General features: G+C 43.5%; 1 protein-coding gene across 3 annotated transcripts in view; it reads right to left on the bottom strand.

Annotated features, from left to right (window-relative positions):
- MATN2 (matrilin 2) overlaps positions 1 to 16,803 on the bottom strand; it is a 159,576-nt gene that overhangs the window by 45,037 nt on the left and 97,736 nt on the right. For all 3 annotated transcript variants that reach the window (XM_059901683.1, XM_059901682.1, XM_059901681.1), the window contains exon 6: positions 8,706 to 8,828. In XM_059901683.1, coding sequence (XP_059757666.1) covers positions 8,706 to 8,828 — 123 coding nt within the window. The remainder of the gene's footprint in view (positions 1 to 8,705; positions 8,829 to 16,803) is intronic.

Here is a 16,803-nt window from a genome sequence, read left to right on the forward strand (position 1 = left end):
TGAAAAGTGCTCCTTCCTCTACTGTTTTCTGGAAGAATTTGTGTAAAATTGGTATTTGTTCTTCCTCAAATGGTAGAATTTGGTAGAATTTACCAGTTAAGCCAACTAGCCCTGGAATTTTCTTTGTGGGAAGGTTTACAAGTACAAATTCAATTTCTTTTAATAGATAGAGGCCTATTCAGATTACCTATTTCTCCTTGAGTTAATTTTAGGAGTTTGTGAATCCAACAACACATAAAAAAGATCATACACCATGACCAAGTTGGCTTCATCTCAGGATCACAAGGATGTTTCAACATACGCAAATCAATCAGTGTGACACACCACATCAACAAAAGAAAAGACAAAAACCACATGATATCTCAACAGATGCAGAAAAAGCATTTGATAAAATTCAACATCCATTCATGATAAAAGCTCTTACCAAAGTGGGTATACAGGGAACATATCTCAACATAATAAAAGCTATTTATGACTAACCCACAGTCAACATAATACTCAACGGTGAAAAGCTGAAAGCCTTCCAGCTAAAATCTGAAACATGATAAGGATGCCCATTCTCATCACTTCTATTTAACATAGTACTGGAAGTCCTAGCCACAGCAATCATATAAGAAAAAGAAATAAAAGGTATCCAAATTGGAAGGGAAAAGGTAAAATTCTCATTATATGCAGATGACATGATACTATATACAGAAAACCCTAAAAACTCCACACAAAAGCTACTAAAACTGATAAACAAATTCAGCAAGGTAGTAGGGTACAAGATTAACATACAGAAATCGGTTGCATTTCTTTACACTAACAATGACATATCAGAAAGGGAAAGTAAAGAAACAATCCCTTGGGGACTTCCCTGGTGGTGCAGTGGATAAGACTCCATGCTCCCAATGCAGGGGGCCCGGGTTCGATCTCTGGTCAGGGAACTAGATCCAACATGCATGCCACAACTAAGGAGCTGGCGAGCTGCAACTGAAGAGCCCATATGCTGCAACTAAGGAGCCGGCAAGCCGCAACTAAGGAGCCCGTGAGCCGCAACTAAGGAGCCTGCCTGCTGCAACTAAGACCTGGTGCAACCAAATAAATAAATAAATATTAAAAAAAAGAAAGAAACAATCCTTTTTTTTTTTTTTTTTGAAACAATCCCTTTTAAAATTACATCAAAAAAGAAAAAATACTTAGAATAAACCTGACCAAGGAGGTGAAAGATTTATATGCTGAGAACTATAAAACATTGATAAAGGAAACTGAAGATGATTTTAAAGAATGGGGGGGGCTTCCCTGGTGGCGCAGTGGTTGAGAATCTGCCTGCCAATGCAGGGGACACGGGTTCGAGCCCTGGTCTGGGAAGATCCCACATGCCGTGGAGCGACTGGGCCCATGAGCCACAATTGCTGAGCCTGCGCGTCTGGAGCCTGTGCTCCGCAACAAGAGAGGCCGCGATAGTGAGAGGCCCGCGCACCGCGATGAAGAGTGGCCCCCACTTGCCACAACTGGAGAAAGCCCTCGCACAGAAACGAAGACCTAACGCAGCCAAAAATAAATAAATAAATAAATAAATTTATTAAAAAAAATCAGGTAATTTTATGGTATAGTATAAAAAAATGGTACAAGGTTTTTGGAAAATAATTTTGTAATATACATCAAAAGCCTTAAAAATGTCAATAGCCTTTGACTCAATAAATTTCCTTTCATGTTTTGTTCCTAAGAAAATGATCAGAAATGCAAAGATTTATATGCAAGAACATTTATCACAATACAATTTGAACAGCCAAAAAAAGTGCTGAACAAACTGTGATACATATATATGATAGGATATTACGCAGACATTAAAATGTTTTTGATAAAGTTTAAATGACAGGTGAAAATGCTCATGATTTAATGTTATACTCCATGATCTCAACTCTATAAAAATATACACATATGCATTAAAAAGAAAGACCAGGGCTTCCCTGGTGGCGCAGTGCTTGAGAATCTTTCTGCCAATGCAGGGAACACGGGTTCGAGCCCTGGTCTGGGAAGAACCCACACGCCGCGAAGCAGCTGGGCCCGTGAGCCACAGTACTGAGCCTGCGCATCTGGAGCCTGTGCTCCGCAACGGGAGAGGCCGCGATGGTGAGAGGCCCGCGCACCGCGATGAAGAGTCGCCCCCGCTTGCCACAACTGGAGAAAGCCCTCGCACAGAAACGAAGACCCAACACAGCCATAAATAAATAAATAAAATTCAAAAAAAAAAAGAAAAAAGAAAGACCAAGAGAAATGTAGCAAATCAATATTAACAATGGTTATTGCTGGGTGATAAGATTACAGATCATTTCATTTTATACAATTTTATTTCTATACTATCCAGTTTTCTACAATAAGTCTACATTACTTTTGTAATTAGAAAAGGTGTTAAAAATAAATATACACATACATAATTGTGAGACTAGTTGCCATGGAAAATGGCAGAAATAAAATAGAAAAAAGAACGGTGTGGGAGGTGCCCAGTAATTTGGAGAAGAAAATAATCAGGGAACATTGCTAGGAACAATATGTATAGCTTCTGATGTCTATACCTGACACACAAGATATAGGCAAACAAACAAAGCCTGTTTGGGAGCTCAGCATAGGGGAGTGACCATGAGCTCCCAGGGATCACTGGAATTTGGGGAGATGATAGGAAGCGAATGTATGACTGTGGAGAGGGCAAGCTGTATGAACTGTGGACCACAACAACACCTGCCTCACCATCTCTCACTCTAATCTAGTCATATGGACTTTCTTGCTGTCCCTCAACACTGCCAGGCATCACAGTTTCTGCCTCAGGGCCTTTGCACCAGTGCTGTTTCCTCTACTTCAAAAGTTTCCTCCTTCCCTCATCTGCTTCAAGTTTTTGACCAAATGTCACTTTCTTGTTGAGACTTGTAATCCTTTGTTACCCTGCTCCAATAGAACGTACGCTCCATAAGTACAAGAGGTTCTTGGTCTGTTTTATTTACCACTGCATTCCCAGTATCTACAAAAGTATCTGGCACATAGTAGGCGATCAACAGGTATTTGTTGAATAAATAAATGGTTACTAGTATTACTCTTAATGGAGTGTTTTGTGAAAGTTTAGATGTGTAAACACTGCCCACTAAGAACCAACAAGGAGTCACTAAGAAAAGAAGACAGCTCGTGAACCCTCCTTGATGCTTCTGGCCAGGCTGTTTAAACACTTCCCTCCAGGAGGATCTCAGCTCAAACATTCGGCCAGTTATGAACTCAACCAATGATTCTTTCATCCAGCACACATTTCTCCATCCGGTCTATGGGGCACGGGGATCTCTTTAGCAAATTGATGGAATGTCTGTTAGAGTCTAGAGAGTTGCTCCCACATTTTCCATGCCTGGCTAGTCTACTGAATGAAATAAAATTATTCTGATATGACTCATTCTTAGTGAACAAGAAAATGTGAGAAGCTTAATGTGTCCTGTTGGTCTCAAAGTGCAAGGAAGTAGTGATCAGCTCAGTGTAAGGAATCACTTTCTAAGAGTCAGAGCTGTACAAAGTGAAACGCACTGCAGGGGGTGTAGTGAGTGTCCTGTCAGTAGGGGTGTTCAAGTGGAGGCTGGATGACGACACAGTGAGGATATTGTAGGATGGGTGGTTGGGCTAGAAGTAGGTTGAACTTGGAGGTCTCTTTCAACTGAGAGTCTTTTTTTAAAGAAAACACATTTATTTTCTTTTCCATTATCGTTTATCACAGGATATTGAATATAGTTCCCTGTGCTATACAGTAGGTCCTTGTTGTTTATCCATTCTATATATAATAGTTTGCATCTGCTAATCCCAAACTCTCAATCCACCCTTCCCCAACCCTCCCTCCCCCTTGGCAACCACAAGTCTGTTCTCTATGTCTGTGAGTCTGTTTCCATTTCGCAGATAAGTTCATTTGTGTCATATTTTAGATTCCACATATAAGTGATACCGTATGGTATTTGTCTTTCTCTTTCTGACTTACTTCACTTAGTATGATAATCTCTAGGTCCTTCCGTGCAACTGCAAATGACATTATTTCATTCTTTTTTATGGCTAAGTAATACTCCATTGTATAAATGTACCACATCTTCTTTATCCATTCATCTGTCAATGGACATTTAGGTTGTTTCCGTGTCTTGCCTATTGTGAATAGTGCTGCTATGAACATAGGGGTAACTTTTTAAAATATAGTTTTGTTTGGATATATGCCCAGGAGTGGGATTGCTGGATCATATGGCAACTCTATTTTTACCAACTGAGAGTCTTTGATTCATGCACACAGGTCTTACGAAAGCAAGTGGCATATTGCAGGCTGTAAGAAGATACTGGGGCTCAGCAGGTTAACAACAAGCTGGCCAGGAAACCCAAAGACTGACACATTCTAGTTCGTCTATCGCTGATGCAGTAAAAAATTATTTCCTATGTCTGTGTTTCATTTTTAATGCAAGTATAAATATTCATTTGGTACTTTGTGAAAGCACTCCTATTTGAAAAATAAGGATAGAAATGTCAACCAAGTTATCAATGGAGGCTGAAAAATAATGAGTATAACGATCTCAAAGCCAGTAAGTAATAAACAGCAAGATGTAAAATACGATGTTGACAACTGCCTTTACTCAACATTACAGGTGTTAGATGATTAAGCATTAGACATGGAACCCACAGTCTTCTTGATACCAAAGACACAAATCCCTATCTATCTCCTGAAAAGACCTTGAGCATCTGAGAATGTTCTCGTGCCAGCTCAGGAGTAATGGTGTCTATGGACCTCTAAAAATCTTGTCCCCATAAGATTCAGCAATTCCACTTCTAAGTATATGCCCAAGAGCTGAAAGCAGGGACTTGAACAGATACATGTACACCCATGCTCATAGCAGCATTGTTCATAATAACCAAGAGGTGGAAGCAACACAAGAGGATGAATAAATAAAATGTGGTGTATACATACATGGAATATTATTCAGCCTTAAAGAGGAAGGAAATTGTGACACATGCTACATCATGCATGAACTTTGAGGACATTATGCTAAGTGAAATAAGCCAATCACAGAAGGACAAATATTGTATGATTCCACTTGCACGAGGTACCTAGAGTAGCCAAATTCATAGAGACAGAAAGTAGAATGGTGGTTGCCAGGGGTGGTGGGGAAGAAAGGGGAGGCGGGAATTATTATTTAATGGGTACAGAGTTTCAGTTTAGGGAGATGAAAAAGTTCTGCAGCTGGATGGTGGTGATGGTTGTACAACAGCATGGGTGTACTTAATGCCACTGAACTGCACACTTAAAAATGGTTACAATGGAAAATTTTATATTATGTATAGTTTACCACAGTAAAAAAAAAAAGTCTTGCCAATATTTTACAAATTGATGGCACCTGCATATTTCTACCCTTCTCCCCTCTAGAAAATATTCAGATGGATTTGTATGGGATGCTTTAGAGTAAAGAACTGAACACTACTTACATATTTTAATTATATGATTTGTTCAGGAACATAAAGCTCTATTATGTACATTTTGGCTTAATCATAAATTAATCGTGCTTGGTATATTACATTGACAAGTCTATATTTTTTAGACAATAATTGCACACTTACTAATTGGATTAGCTTTCAAATATACTTTTGGTTAAAAATAGAGACTCAGGGGCTTCCCTGGTGGTGCAGTGGTTAAGAATCTGCCTGCCAATGCAGGGGACACGGGTTCGAGCCCTGGTCTGGGAAGATCCCACATGCCATGGAGCAGCTAAGCCCGTGTGCCACAACTACTGAGCCTGTGCTCTAGAGCCCGTGAGCCACAACTACTGAGCCCTCGTGCCTAGAGCCTGTGCTCCTCAACAAGAGAAGCCACCGCAATGAGAAGCCCGTGCACCGCAACGAAGAGTAGCCCCTCTCACGGCAACTAAAGAAAGCCCGCACGCAGCAGCGAAGACCCAAGGAAGCCATAAATAAATAAATTTATAAAAAAAAAAAATAGAGACTCAAATTTAAGGAACTGAGTTTCTTTTATTTCATTTTCTGCAAGTTGATGAGGAATGGGAAAAAATTGTTTTAAATCTCTCAACATCACAGCAGCAGCCAGGCTCTGACTTGGCTGGAAGCTGATGTGATATCTCATTAATTAAAAACAGGATCCCTGCCTTGATTCTGAGCTTTCACCTCCATCCTGTGTTTCTGTCCTCTTAACTGGTCCCTATTTCTCAGTTTGTGGTCCTGTTTTTGTCAGAGATCTGGAGCATTCCCAAGTGCCTTGGTTCTTACAACTGAACTGCCTTATTCCCTACTCTCACAGCCTTCCAAGTCCTCCCGGGGTGGGTTTCTATTCTCTTGCCAGCCCCCTCCCCAGGTCTGGCTCCCTGCCCTGTCCCCAAGCATAGCAGGAAGGGGACCCTTCTAGGGGACTCATCTCCCGGAGGCTGATTGCCCAGTACTCTTCTCTGCCCACACATTGGGGGGGCCCACTTCTGGGTCTTGACCCCAACAGGGCCCAGAGACAGCTGAACCTCCAGGCTCCGTGCCTAGCTGGTGAGACCTCACAGCTGGACCAGTCCCTCCCCGGACTTTCAGCCGGAACTCCTCTCCCAGGTCCCCTGCACAGCACTATCGACTTCTAGGGTCTCCTTGTTTGTACTGTCCTGGGGCTTGTCACTCTCCATATCCCGTGAGATTCTGGACAGGTGACATGTTGATGGTGAGGCTCTGGGAACAGGGGCTGGAGGGTGAGGTCAGGCGACCCCAGCCAGGGCAGGAGTGCTACAGAGGCAGGAAGGAGACTGGAGAAGATACATGTGTCCCTCCGGGCCTCGTCCCAGGGCGGCAGCCGCATCCCCACCTCTTCTGGTCCAGCTGGCCTCCTCCTTCCCTTAACGCCTGCCATGAGTCTTGTCTGTGTCACCCTGGGAGCCTTTGGTCGTATAACACCTTGCAGGTGACTGAGCTGCTCTCGGTGGCTTGTGTTCCCAAGTAGCCTCCAGCGGAAGTCTTGAATTTTGAATTTTTTAGGCACTATTAAACTTACCCCGGGCACGTGGTATATGCTCAATAGATCCCAAGTTAAAGTCTTTTTTTTTTAATTAATTAATTAATTAATTTATTTTTTGGCTGTGTTGGGTCTTCGTTTCTGTGCGAGGGCTCTCTCCAGTTGTGGCGAGCGGGGGCCACTCTTCATCGCAGTGCGCGGGCCTCTCACTATCGCGGCCTCTCTTGTTGCGGAGCACAGGCTCCAGACGCGCAGGCTCAGTAGTTGTGGCGCACGGGCTTAGTTGCTCCGCGGCATGTGGGATCTTCCCAGACCAGGGCTCGAACCCGCGTCCCCTGCATTGGCAGGCAGACTCTCAACCACTGCGCCAGCAGGGGAGCCCCAAGTTAACCCAGCCCAGGCCGCTGGCTCATAGCTCAGAATATTCAGAAAGGAAGGGAGACTAGGAACAGAACAGCCCATTCACTCTTTCTCTTATTTGTTCAATAAGCAACTGTAGGCCAGTTGTGGAGATGGGTCTGCCTGGCTGATATTTTTGCACATTTTTCCTCCTCCTGGCCACCTACATCTCACTCTGCTTTACCTGGTGAAGGATGGCTCTGCCTTCAAGACTCAGCCGAGATATCTCCTCCAGGAAGGACCTGGCCTTATTCATTGCTATTGGCATGTGGTTTGGGGTCCAAAAATGTATGTTTTGACTTCCTGTGCCCCTTACAGTTTTATCCTCCACCCCTGCCTCTAGCTCTGGTGCTTATAACCTGTTGATATGCAGGGACTGAAAAGCAAGTTGATGTTTCAGGAGTTTTGGGGGGATGCTTTTTAAAAACTATGCAGGCATATCCTGCTTTACATAATAGATGTAGTTAGAAAGGTTGTGGGTACATGAACTTTTTATGAATTGAAATCCTGTTTTCTCACTGACGGACGTTTCAGAGGTGACTTTATTCTAAGTTGCTATTAAATGTCACTTTTTAAAAATGCTGGGCCCCAATACTTTAAAAACAAACTTTCTCAAGTGAACCTTTCTATAGGATGATAATTATCCATACACAATCCCTTAAGTGCTCTGACGTATCTTTACATTTAAAAGGATGTTTTTGGAATCCTTTTACAAAACGAACGGCCACCGTCAGTTTATAAATTGTTATGGTCAGATTTGGGGAGCTCAAATTAATTCTGATGTGGATCGTATAGTTAAAATCAAATAGAACGAAATAGCTCAAACAAAAACTGAGCAGTTCGCTGCAAAATGCCCTGCACCAACTCCTCCCCCACCCAGGGGCAACCACAGTCAACTCCTTTTGGCTCAAAGATTTTCCTTTACTTGTGTGAAGTCAGAGCTGCAGCCCACAAGCCACAAAGCTTCAGTGAAAGTATTTCTTAAGCCCTGTTAACACTGGTGGGCACAGGCAGGCTGAGCCAGCATGAAGTAAGATAGTCTGATTGTCAACACGCTCTGTAGATGCTGGGGGAACACTCCGACATGTGGTCTCTGATCAAAGATACATACTGTTGTCAGATGCTGTGAAGGGTGACACTGAGATAGAGCGGGCTACGGTCTTAGGACAAGTTAAGAAAGGCCTGACAAAGGAGGAATAGGGCAGAAGGTAAAAGGCCCCCTAACCCCAGCACATAATCCTGTGCTACTCTGTGCTTGGAAGATTTCCTCAGCCACAGGGCTTATAGCAGTTGCATCAAAAAATGTGTGTGTATGTGTGTAACTTACTTGTGCATGTTTTCTTATCTGGGTTAAGAGCAAATCCTTTAGGGCACCGGCAAAAGTAGGAGCTGTCGGTATTTACACACTCATGTTCACATCCGTGGTTTTCTGAGGCACAGTAGTCCACAGCTGTAAAGATTAAAACACAGAGTTTAAGTAGAAACACAAACAGAGGTAAAGGGCATGGTAGAATGGAAACATACTTATAACAAATATAAGTAAGGATTAATATTTTTGCCCCCAGAAGAGGATAAATAAATACGCATCTAAAACCTCCCTTCTGAAAAAAAAAATCAGGTGTCTGGATCAGACAATTCATATCAGAAGATACTAAAGAACTTACAGGACTTCCCTGGTGGCGCAGTGGTTAAGAATCCGCCTGCCAGCACTATTTACAATAGCCAGGACATGGAAGCAACCTAAGTGTCCACCGACAGATGAATGGATAAAGAAGATGTGGCACATATATACAATGGAATATTACTCAGCCATAAAAAGAAACGAAATTGAGTTATTTGTAGTGAGGTGGATGGACCTAGAGTCTGTCATACAGAGTGAAGTAAGTCAGAAAGAGAAAAACAAATACCGTATGCTAACACATATATATGGAATCTAAAAAAAAGGTCTGAAGAACCTAGGGGCAGGACAGGAATAAAGACGCAGGGGTAGAGAATGGACTTGAGGACACGGGGAGGGGGAAGGGTAAGCTGGGATGAAGTGAGAGAGTGGCATGGACATATATACACTCCCAAATGTAAAATAGATAGCTAGTGGGAAGCAGACGCATAGCATAGGGAGATCAGCTCGGTGCTCTGTAACCACCTAGAGGGGTGGGATAGGGAGGGTGGGAGGGAGACACAAGAGGGAGGGGATATGGGGATATATGTATATGTATAGTTGATTCACTTTGTTATACAGCAGAAACTAACACAACAATGTAAAGCAATTATACTTCAATAAAGATGTTAAAAAAAAAAGAATCCGCCCGCCAATGCAGGGCACACGGGTCCAAACCCTGGTCCGGGAAGATTCCCCCATGTCGTGAAGCAACTAAGCCCGTGCGCCACAAATATTGAGCCTGCACTTTAGAGCCCGCAAGCCACAACTACTGAGCCCACGTGCCACAACTACTGAAGCCCACGCGCCTAGAGCCTGTGCTCCACAACAAGAGAAGCCACCACAATGAGAATCCCGCGCACCAAAACGAAGAGTAGTCCCCGCTCGCCGCAACTAGAGAAAGCCCGCGTGCAGCAACGAAGACCCAACGCAGCCAAAAATTAATTAATTAATTAATTAATTAATTTTAAAAAAATCCAATGGTGGCAAGGCAGCATGGAAACAGAGTCCAATTATTAATAGTGGGTGGTATTATGAACTGATAAAAATTCTTCTGGAAGGACATTTGACAATATTCACTCTGGAAATGTGGCCCCAAGAAGTAATTGAAAAAAAGGAGGGGGCTTCCCTGGTGGCACAGTGGTTGAGAGTCTGCCTGCCAATGCAGGGGACACGGGTTCGTGCCCTGGTCTGGGAAGATCCCACGTACCGCGGAGCAGCTAGGCCCGTGAGCCACAATTGCTGAGCCTGCGCGTCTGGAGCCTGTGCCCCGCAACAAGAGAGGCCGCGATAGTGAGAGGCCCGCGCACCGCGATGAGGAGTGGCCCCCACTTGCCGCAGCTGGAGGAAGCCCTCGCACAGAAGCGAAGACCCAACACAGCCCAAAATAAATAAATAAATAATTCCCAAAAGAACTGAATGTTAAAAAAAAAAAAAAAAAAAGAATAAAAATATAAAAAAAAAAAAAGAAAAAAAGGAGGAAATTAACTATACAGAATAAGCTATTTGTAGCAGCATTATTTACAGTGACCAAAAAATTAGGAAAATAAGATGAACATTTAATGAGGATAAATGGTTTAGTAATTTACGAGAAAATGTACTGGCCTGTTTCTCACTAATCCTACAAATATTCACTGAGCACCTACTCTGGGCCTGGCCCTATTTTAGGTGCTAAGGATGGAACAAATAACAAAACAGACAAAAATTCCAGTCCTAGAGAAGCTTCCATTTGGATGGTGGTGGTAGATAAAAAAGAAAATAAACAAGTAAAGAACACAGTCTCTTAGAAGGTGGAGAGTGCTCTGGAGAAAATACAAGGCACAAAGGCGTAGAGACCGTGGCGGGGTGGGAGAGAGTGAGGGTGTGATGTAACAGCAGTGGTCAGGAAGGTGGCAGTTGGGCAGAGTCTTGAATGAGGCATGAGCCCTGTGGATATCTGGGAGCGAGCATCGCGGGCAAAGGGAACAACAGCAGGTGCAAAGGCCCAGAGGTGGGAATATGCCTGGTGAGCTGGAGGATCAGCAAAGAGGCCAGAGTGGCTGCAGCAGAGAGGGGTGAGAGATGAGAACAAGTGCAGATCAGGAGGGACCGTAGGGTCACTGCCAGGACTTTGGCTTTTTTTTAAAAATAAATTTATTTATTTATTTATTTTTGGCTGCGTTGAGTCTTCATTGCTGCACACGGGCTTTCTCTAGTTGCGGCGAGCGGGGGCTACTCTTCGTTGTGGTGCGCGGGCTTCTCATGGCAGTAGCTTCTCTTGTTGCGGAACACAGGCTCTAGCCATGCGGGCTTCAGTAGTTGTGGCACGTGGGCTCAGTAGTTGTGGCTCGTGGGCTCTAGAGCGCAGGCTCAGTAGCTGTGGCGCACGGGCTTAGTTGCTCTGCGGCATGTGCGATCTTCCCAGACCAGGGCTCAAACCCATGTCCCCTGCATTGGTAGGCGGATTCTTAACCACTGTGCCACCAGGGAAGCCCAGGACTTTGGCTTTTACTCTGAGTGATTAGGGAGTCTCTGGAGGGTTCTGAACAAAGGAATCAAGAATAGACCATAGCAGGCAAATGTGACAGTAGAAAACCAGCTAGGAGGCTAGTACAATAATCCCAGTGAGGAATTGGAGGGGCGGGGGGAGGTAAACCAGAACAGTGCAGGAAGGAGGTGGGGCGGAGAGAGAGGGGTTGTCCTCTGGGTTGAATTGTGTCCCCCTAAAAAGATACCTGTGCCTGTGAACTTATTTGGAAATAGGGTCTTTGCAAATACAATCAAGGTAAGATGAGGTCATTAGTCTGGGGCCTAATCCAATATGACTGGTGTCCTTATAGGAAGAGAAGAATGCCACGTGAAGACAGATGAGAGTGATGCAGCTGTAAGCTGAGGAGTGCCGAGGACCAACACCCACCGTCAGAAGCAAGGAAGGATTCTCCCCTACAAGTTTCAGAGGGGGCATGGTCCTGCCAGCACCTTGATGTCAGACTTCCAGCCCCCAGAGCTAGGAGGCAATACATTTCTGCTGTTTTCAGTCACCTGGTTTGTGGTTCTTTGTTGTGGCAGCCCTAGAGAATTGTCAGTAATACACCAGGTTGAAAGTGGGGTCAGTAAGATTCCTGTCAGATTAGAGGTGAGGTGAGGGAAAAAGGGAGGGATTAAGGCGGACTCAGGGATGGGGAAGGTGCAGGTTTTGCAGGGAACGATCAGGAGTTCCATTTGGGGCAGTAGGTAGTTATAAACATTATAATTCTAACATAACTGTAAATAGGAAGACAATTACGATTTGGTGAAAGAAGTAGATCTGAAAGTTGTATATTTACAGTGATTATATCCAGGTAAAATATGGCTCTAAGGCAAAACCTGAAAATTAGAAATAAAAATGCTTGCTGTGTAGGCAAGGTAGTAGGATTAAGGATGATATTTTTTTTTCCTTAAAAAATGTTTCCCTCTATATAATGATTTAGGATATCTGAATATCAAAACTTTGCAAATAATAACAAGGAAATGGAATCTGCAAATCAATACACATGCACAATTTAAAAAAGCAAAACCACGCACTGAGAAGATATTACATACTTAACACAGTAATCAAAAGATGCAAGGGGAAAAGCTAAAGATTTTTAAAGGGTAATAACATGTGTTGTGTTTATTCTTTTGCTCCCAGGCTTCATTAAGTTTCTGTTAAGTTATTGTTTTTTTGTAACTTCACTCCCTAAAGAGTTCTAATAGCGCCTGATATTTGTGATTTTAATACGCAAGCAATTTTGGTGGGAACAGTGCATTCATACAGTCTTAGGATCTGAATATCATGGGCATTAGCCAGTTCCTGGAGTTGAGTCAAAATATAAATTTTGAGCTAGCACCAGATCCTTCTAAAAGTTAATGTCTCATCTTTCAAGAACCAATGTATCAGGACTTCCCTGGTGGCCCAGTGGTTAAGAGGACCACGCTCCCAGTGCAGGTGGCCTGGGTTCGATCCCTGATCGGGGAGCTAGATCCCACATGCTGCAACTAAGAACCCACATGCCGCAACTAAAAGATCCCGCATGTGGCAACGAAGACCTCACACACGGCAACGAAGATCCCACGTGCTGCAACTCAGACCCGGTGCAGCCGAATAAATAAATATTAAAAAAAAAAAAAGAATCACTGTATCATTAAACAAATAACCGGGGACACTGAGGGCACAGATAAAGGATACCAAGCCAGTCCTGGCACGTGCCCCAGGCCACATGTCACAGGAGTGGGCCTTGCTGTAACCCACGCTAACCTGTATTAGCAGGAGACACTCCCCATCCGCAACCTCCTTGTGCTGGGCCTGAGCTGCCATCCTGAAAATCTCCCTACCCCTGACATGGGCGTCTGCTGTCAGTCAGCTGCACCCACCTCAGGCCACCCACTCGTTAGTATCCCTTCCAAACAGAAGAGCTGCTAATCTACCTGACATCCACGTTCCACGCCCCTGACAGCACCATGATGATGAGTGGGCAGGTCACTGTACCTAAAAGGCCGAAACTCAAGACTCTGCCTCTCTCTCGAACTTCCTCTTACACACCATGGGGTATAATCTCTGTGCCCAGCCGTCTCTGTCCCTCAGAGAGACACTGGCCCCATATTAGACTGGGGAGAGGCTAGAAACTTTGCTTAGGCCTAAAGTCTAAGCCACATACTCCAACCTTGCCTTTTTTTCCAGAACGCTCTAGAACACAGTATCCAATATTGGATCAGGTGTTAATAAAGTTGCACAGAAGCAGCTCTTTTCATTGACCTCCACTCAACCAACTTCCAATCAATCACTGCTTTTCATGCCCTCTGAAAATATGGGACCTGATGCCCAGAACACGCTAAATGCTCAAGGTTACTGGAACCCCTGTGCTTTCGAATACCTGTGCACTTCTCTTGTTGGCTGGCTGCATGCTTATTCTTTCTTTCTTTCTTTATTTTTGTCTGCGTTGGGTCTTCATTGCTGCACGCAGGCTTTCTCTAGTTGCAGCGAGCAGGGGCTACTCTTCGTTGCGGCACGTGGGCTTCTCATTGCAGTCGCTTCTCTTGTTGCAGAGCACGGGCTCTAGGGCGCGCAGGCTTCAGTAGTTGTGGCACGTGGGCTCAGTAGTTGTGGCTTGTGGGCTCTAGAGCGCCGGCTCAGTAGTTGTGGCACACGGGCTTAGTTGCTCCGCGGCATGTGGGATCTTCCCGGACCAGGGCTCGAACCCGTGTCCCCTGCATTGGCAGGCAGATTCTTAACCACCGCGCCACCAGGGAAGCCTGAAGTCTTCAAATTCTTGCCCCAGTTTAAAAAAATCAAAATTGAAAACCATAGACAACACATTATGGGTATGATTTATGCAAGAAAGATCTTTTTAAATCATTTATTTAAAAAATGAACTTAAAATTAGTAATTTTTGGAAGAGTAGTCAAAAGCAATTTTTATTATAAGTACATTTATGTGTTTTAAAGAAAATGTAAATGCTTAAGGTAGGTTTGGAGATGCATTTTCCATGATTCTGCTCTTTGAATGAAATTTTTCATCAATTAGCCAATCTCACAGGATAAGAAGTTTTCTCCTGGACTTTGATTCTCGTGTTGGTTTTGTTTCTAGTGTGCATAGGTCTCTGGGGAACTGAAGGGAAAAGGGGAGATTGGCAAGGCAGGATTCAAGCATTCCTGGGTCCCAAGACCCTGGCCTGTAAAACCTGAAGGTGTCAAACCCCACTTTGATTTGAGGGCCACCCACGGGCTCACTGCCAGACCTCTGGGGACAGCAGAGGAGGCCATCGTGAGACACGGAGGAGCCCACTTCTGGGCACGTGAACCTAAAAGCTTTCTAAGGGTGAGAGAGTTCCAGTCTATTCAACTCTGACATCCTTTGCTGCATGGTTTGGGTTCTTTGCATAACTTCCTTGGTTGCCAAATTGTACTTATAAAAAGAGAGGCCAAGTTTAGGGGGCGGATGTATGGAGGTGACTTATGTGTGTAACTCAGAGGACTGTTGTTCCAAGTCCTCTCCTACTTCAATGAAATCCTTTCTTGGTCATTTTGCCTGAAAATTCTACTCTCTACAACCAGAAAGATTAATTCCTTGGTTGTGGTCCTTTGGCCCTCCAGATCACAAAGTGCTAAGATCTCAGGGTTGGAAGCCAGTCTTGGCCTAACATGTGAGAAATCGCTCATCTGTCTCCTATTTGGTGCAAGGTAATAAAGCCTAAGATTGACAGTCTCTGATTTACAATCTGGTCAGATTCCAAGGTCTCCTCAGCAGGGATCAGTCTGCAAAGAGGATGGCCTTAGAAGAAACAGGATATTTTACAGAGGAGTGTTTGGGTTTTTAAGTGTGTTGATGACAGAGTAAGAAAAACCAAATTTGTCATTTAGAGAAATGGTAGAACCAATTTACTTGCTGAGTGTATATAAGACACACTCACAGAGTCAGATTCACAAAACCTCTCTTACCCAGGGCATGACTGAATTCTTACATGTAGGAGTTCAAAACTCAGAGAAAGTTTCCTATTGATTTTGATAACAATAAGGAAGTGTTCTGGGCTAAATTCTGTCTTCCCACCTTAAATTCATTTGTTGAAGTCCTAATCCCCAGTTGGTCAGATGGTGATTGCGTTTGGAGATAGGACCTTTAAAGGGTGATTAGGTTAAAATGAGGCCATTAGGGTGGGTCCTAATCCAATCTGATTGGTGTCCTTATGAGAAGTGGAAATTTGGACACACACAAAGGCACCAGGCATGCATGGGCACAGAACAAAGACCACATGCAGAATCAGCAAGCCAAGGAGAGAAACCTCAGAAGAAATCAACCCTGCTGACACCTTGACTTTGGACTTCTAGCCTCCAGAACTGGGAAAAAATAAATTTCTATTGCCACTCACTCTGTGGTATTTTGTTATGGTAGCCCTAGCAAACTAAGACAGGGAGAAATCCTTGTACTGGGGGGAGATCATGTTTCAAGCATGAGGAGTAAGCTGAAAATCTCACCTTTCAATACAAAGATTGATCCTCCCATCCCTCGTCGCCAACTTAAATATCAACCATCCCCTTCTCACTGAAGGTGACTGATGTAGGAGAATATAGGAGGAAAGCTTTGAGGGCAGCAATAACAGCATACTAAATCCCCATGTTATGTACCACCATCATTCTGGGTATGGACCTCAATATGATTTTTCAAATGTACCATATGTTTGATGCATTATTAAATGCAAGCATTCATAAGAAGACAAAAATTCATAAAGGATATAGAAATCCAGATTCAACTGTTTCTCAGTTGACCATGTATAGCACTGTTCCAAGTGCTTCCCATATATTTTTAAAAAATTTTTTATTGGACTGCAGTTGATTTACAATGTTGTGTTAGTTTCAGGTGTACAGCAAAGTGAATCAGTTATACATATACATATATCCACTCTTTTTTAGATTCTTTTCCCATTTAGGTCATTACAGAGTATTGAGGCTTCCCATATATTAACACATTTCACCCTCACAACAACCCTTGGAGGTAGGTATTGTTTTCCTCAATCTACAGATGAAGCCACTGGAACAGAGAGGTCAAAGAGACCTATAAAATGTGGATGACGATCGTACCTACCTCAAAGGGTTGCTGCAATTATAAGTAAAAGGTTTCAAACAGGTCCTAGGATTTAGTAACATTAAAGAAGTGTAGATTATATTTTTATCACACTGCCTCCCTAATCAGATAAGGTTGAATTTGGGAGTAAAGAGATACCTTAATGCTATTCAGTTGTTCCACAACCGTTTACTGAGCAATTACTGTGTCAGG

The sequence above is a fragment of the Balaenoptera ricei genome, chromosome 17, assembly GCF_028023285.1.
Source record: "Balaenoptera ricei isolate mBalRic1 chromosome 17, mBalRic1.hap2, whole genome shotgun sequence".
NCBI classification, from domain to species: Eukaryota; Metazoa; Chordata; class Mammalia; order Artiodactyla; family Balaenopteridae; genus Balaenoptera; species Balaenoptera ricei.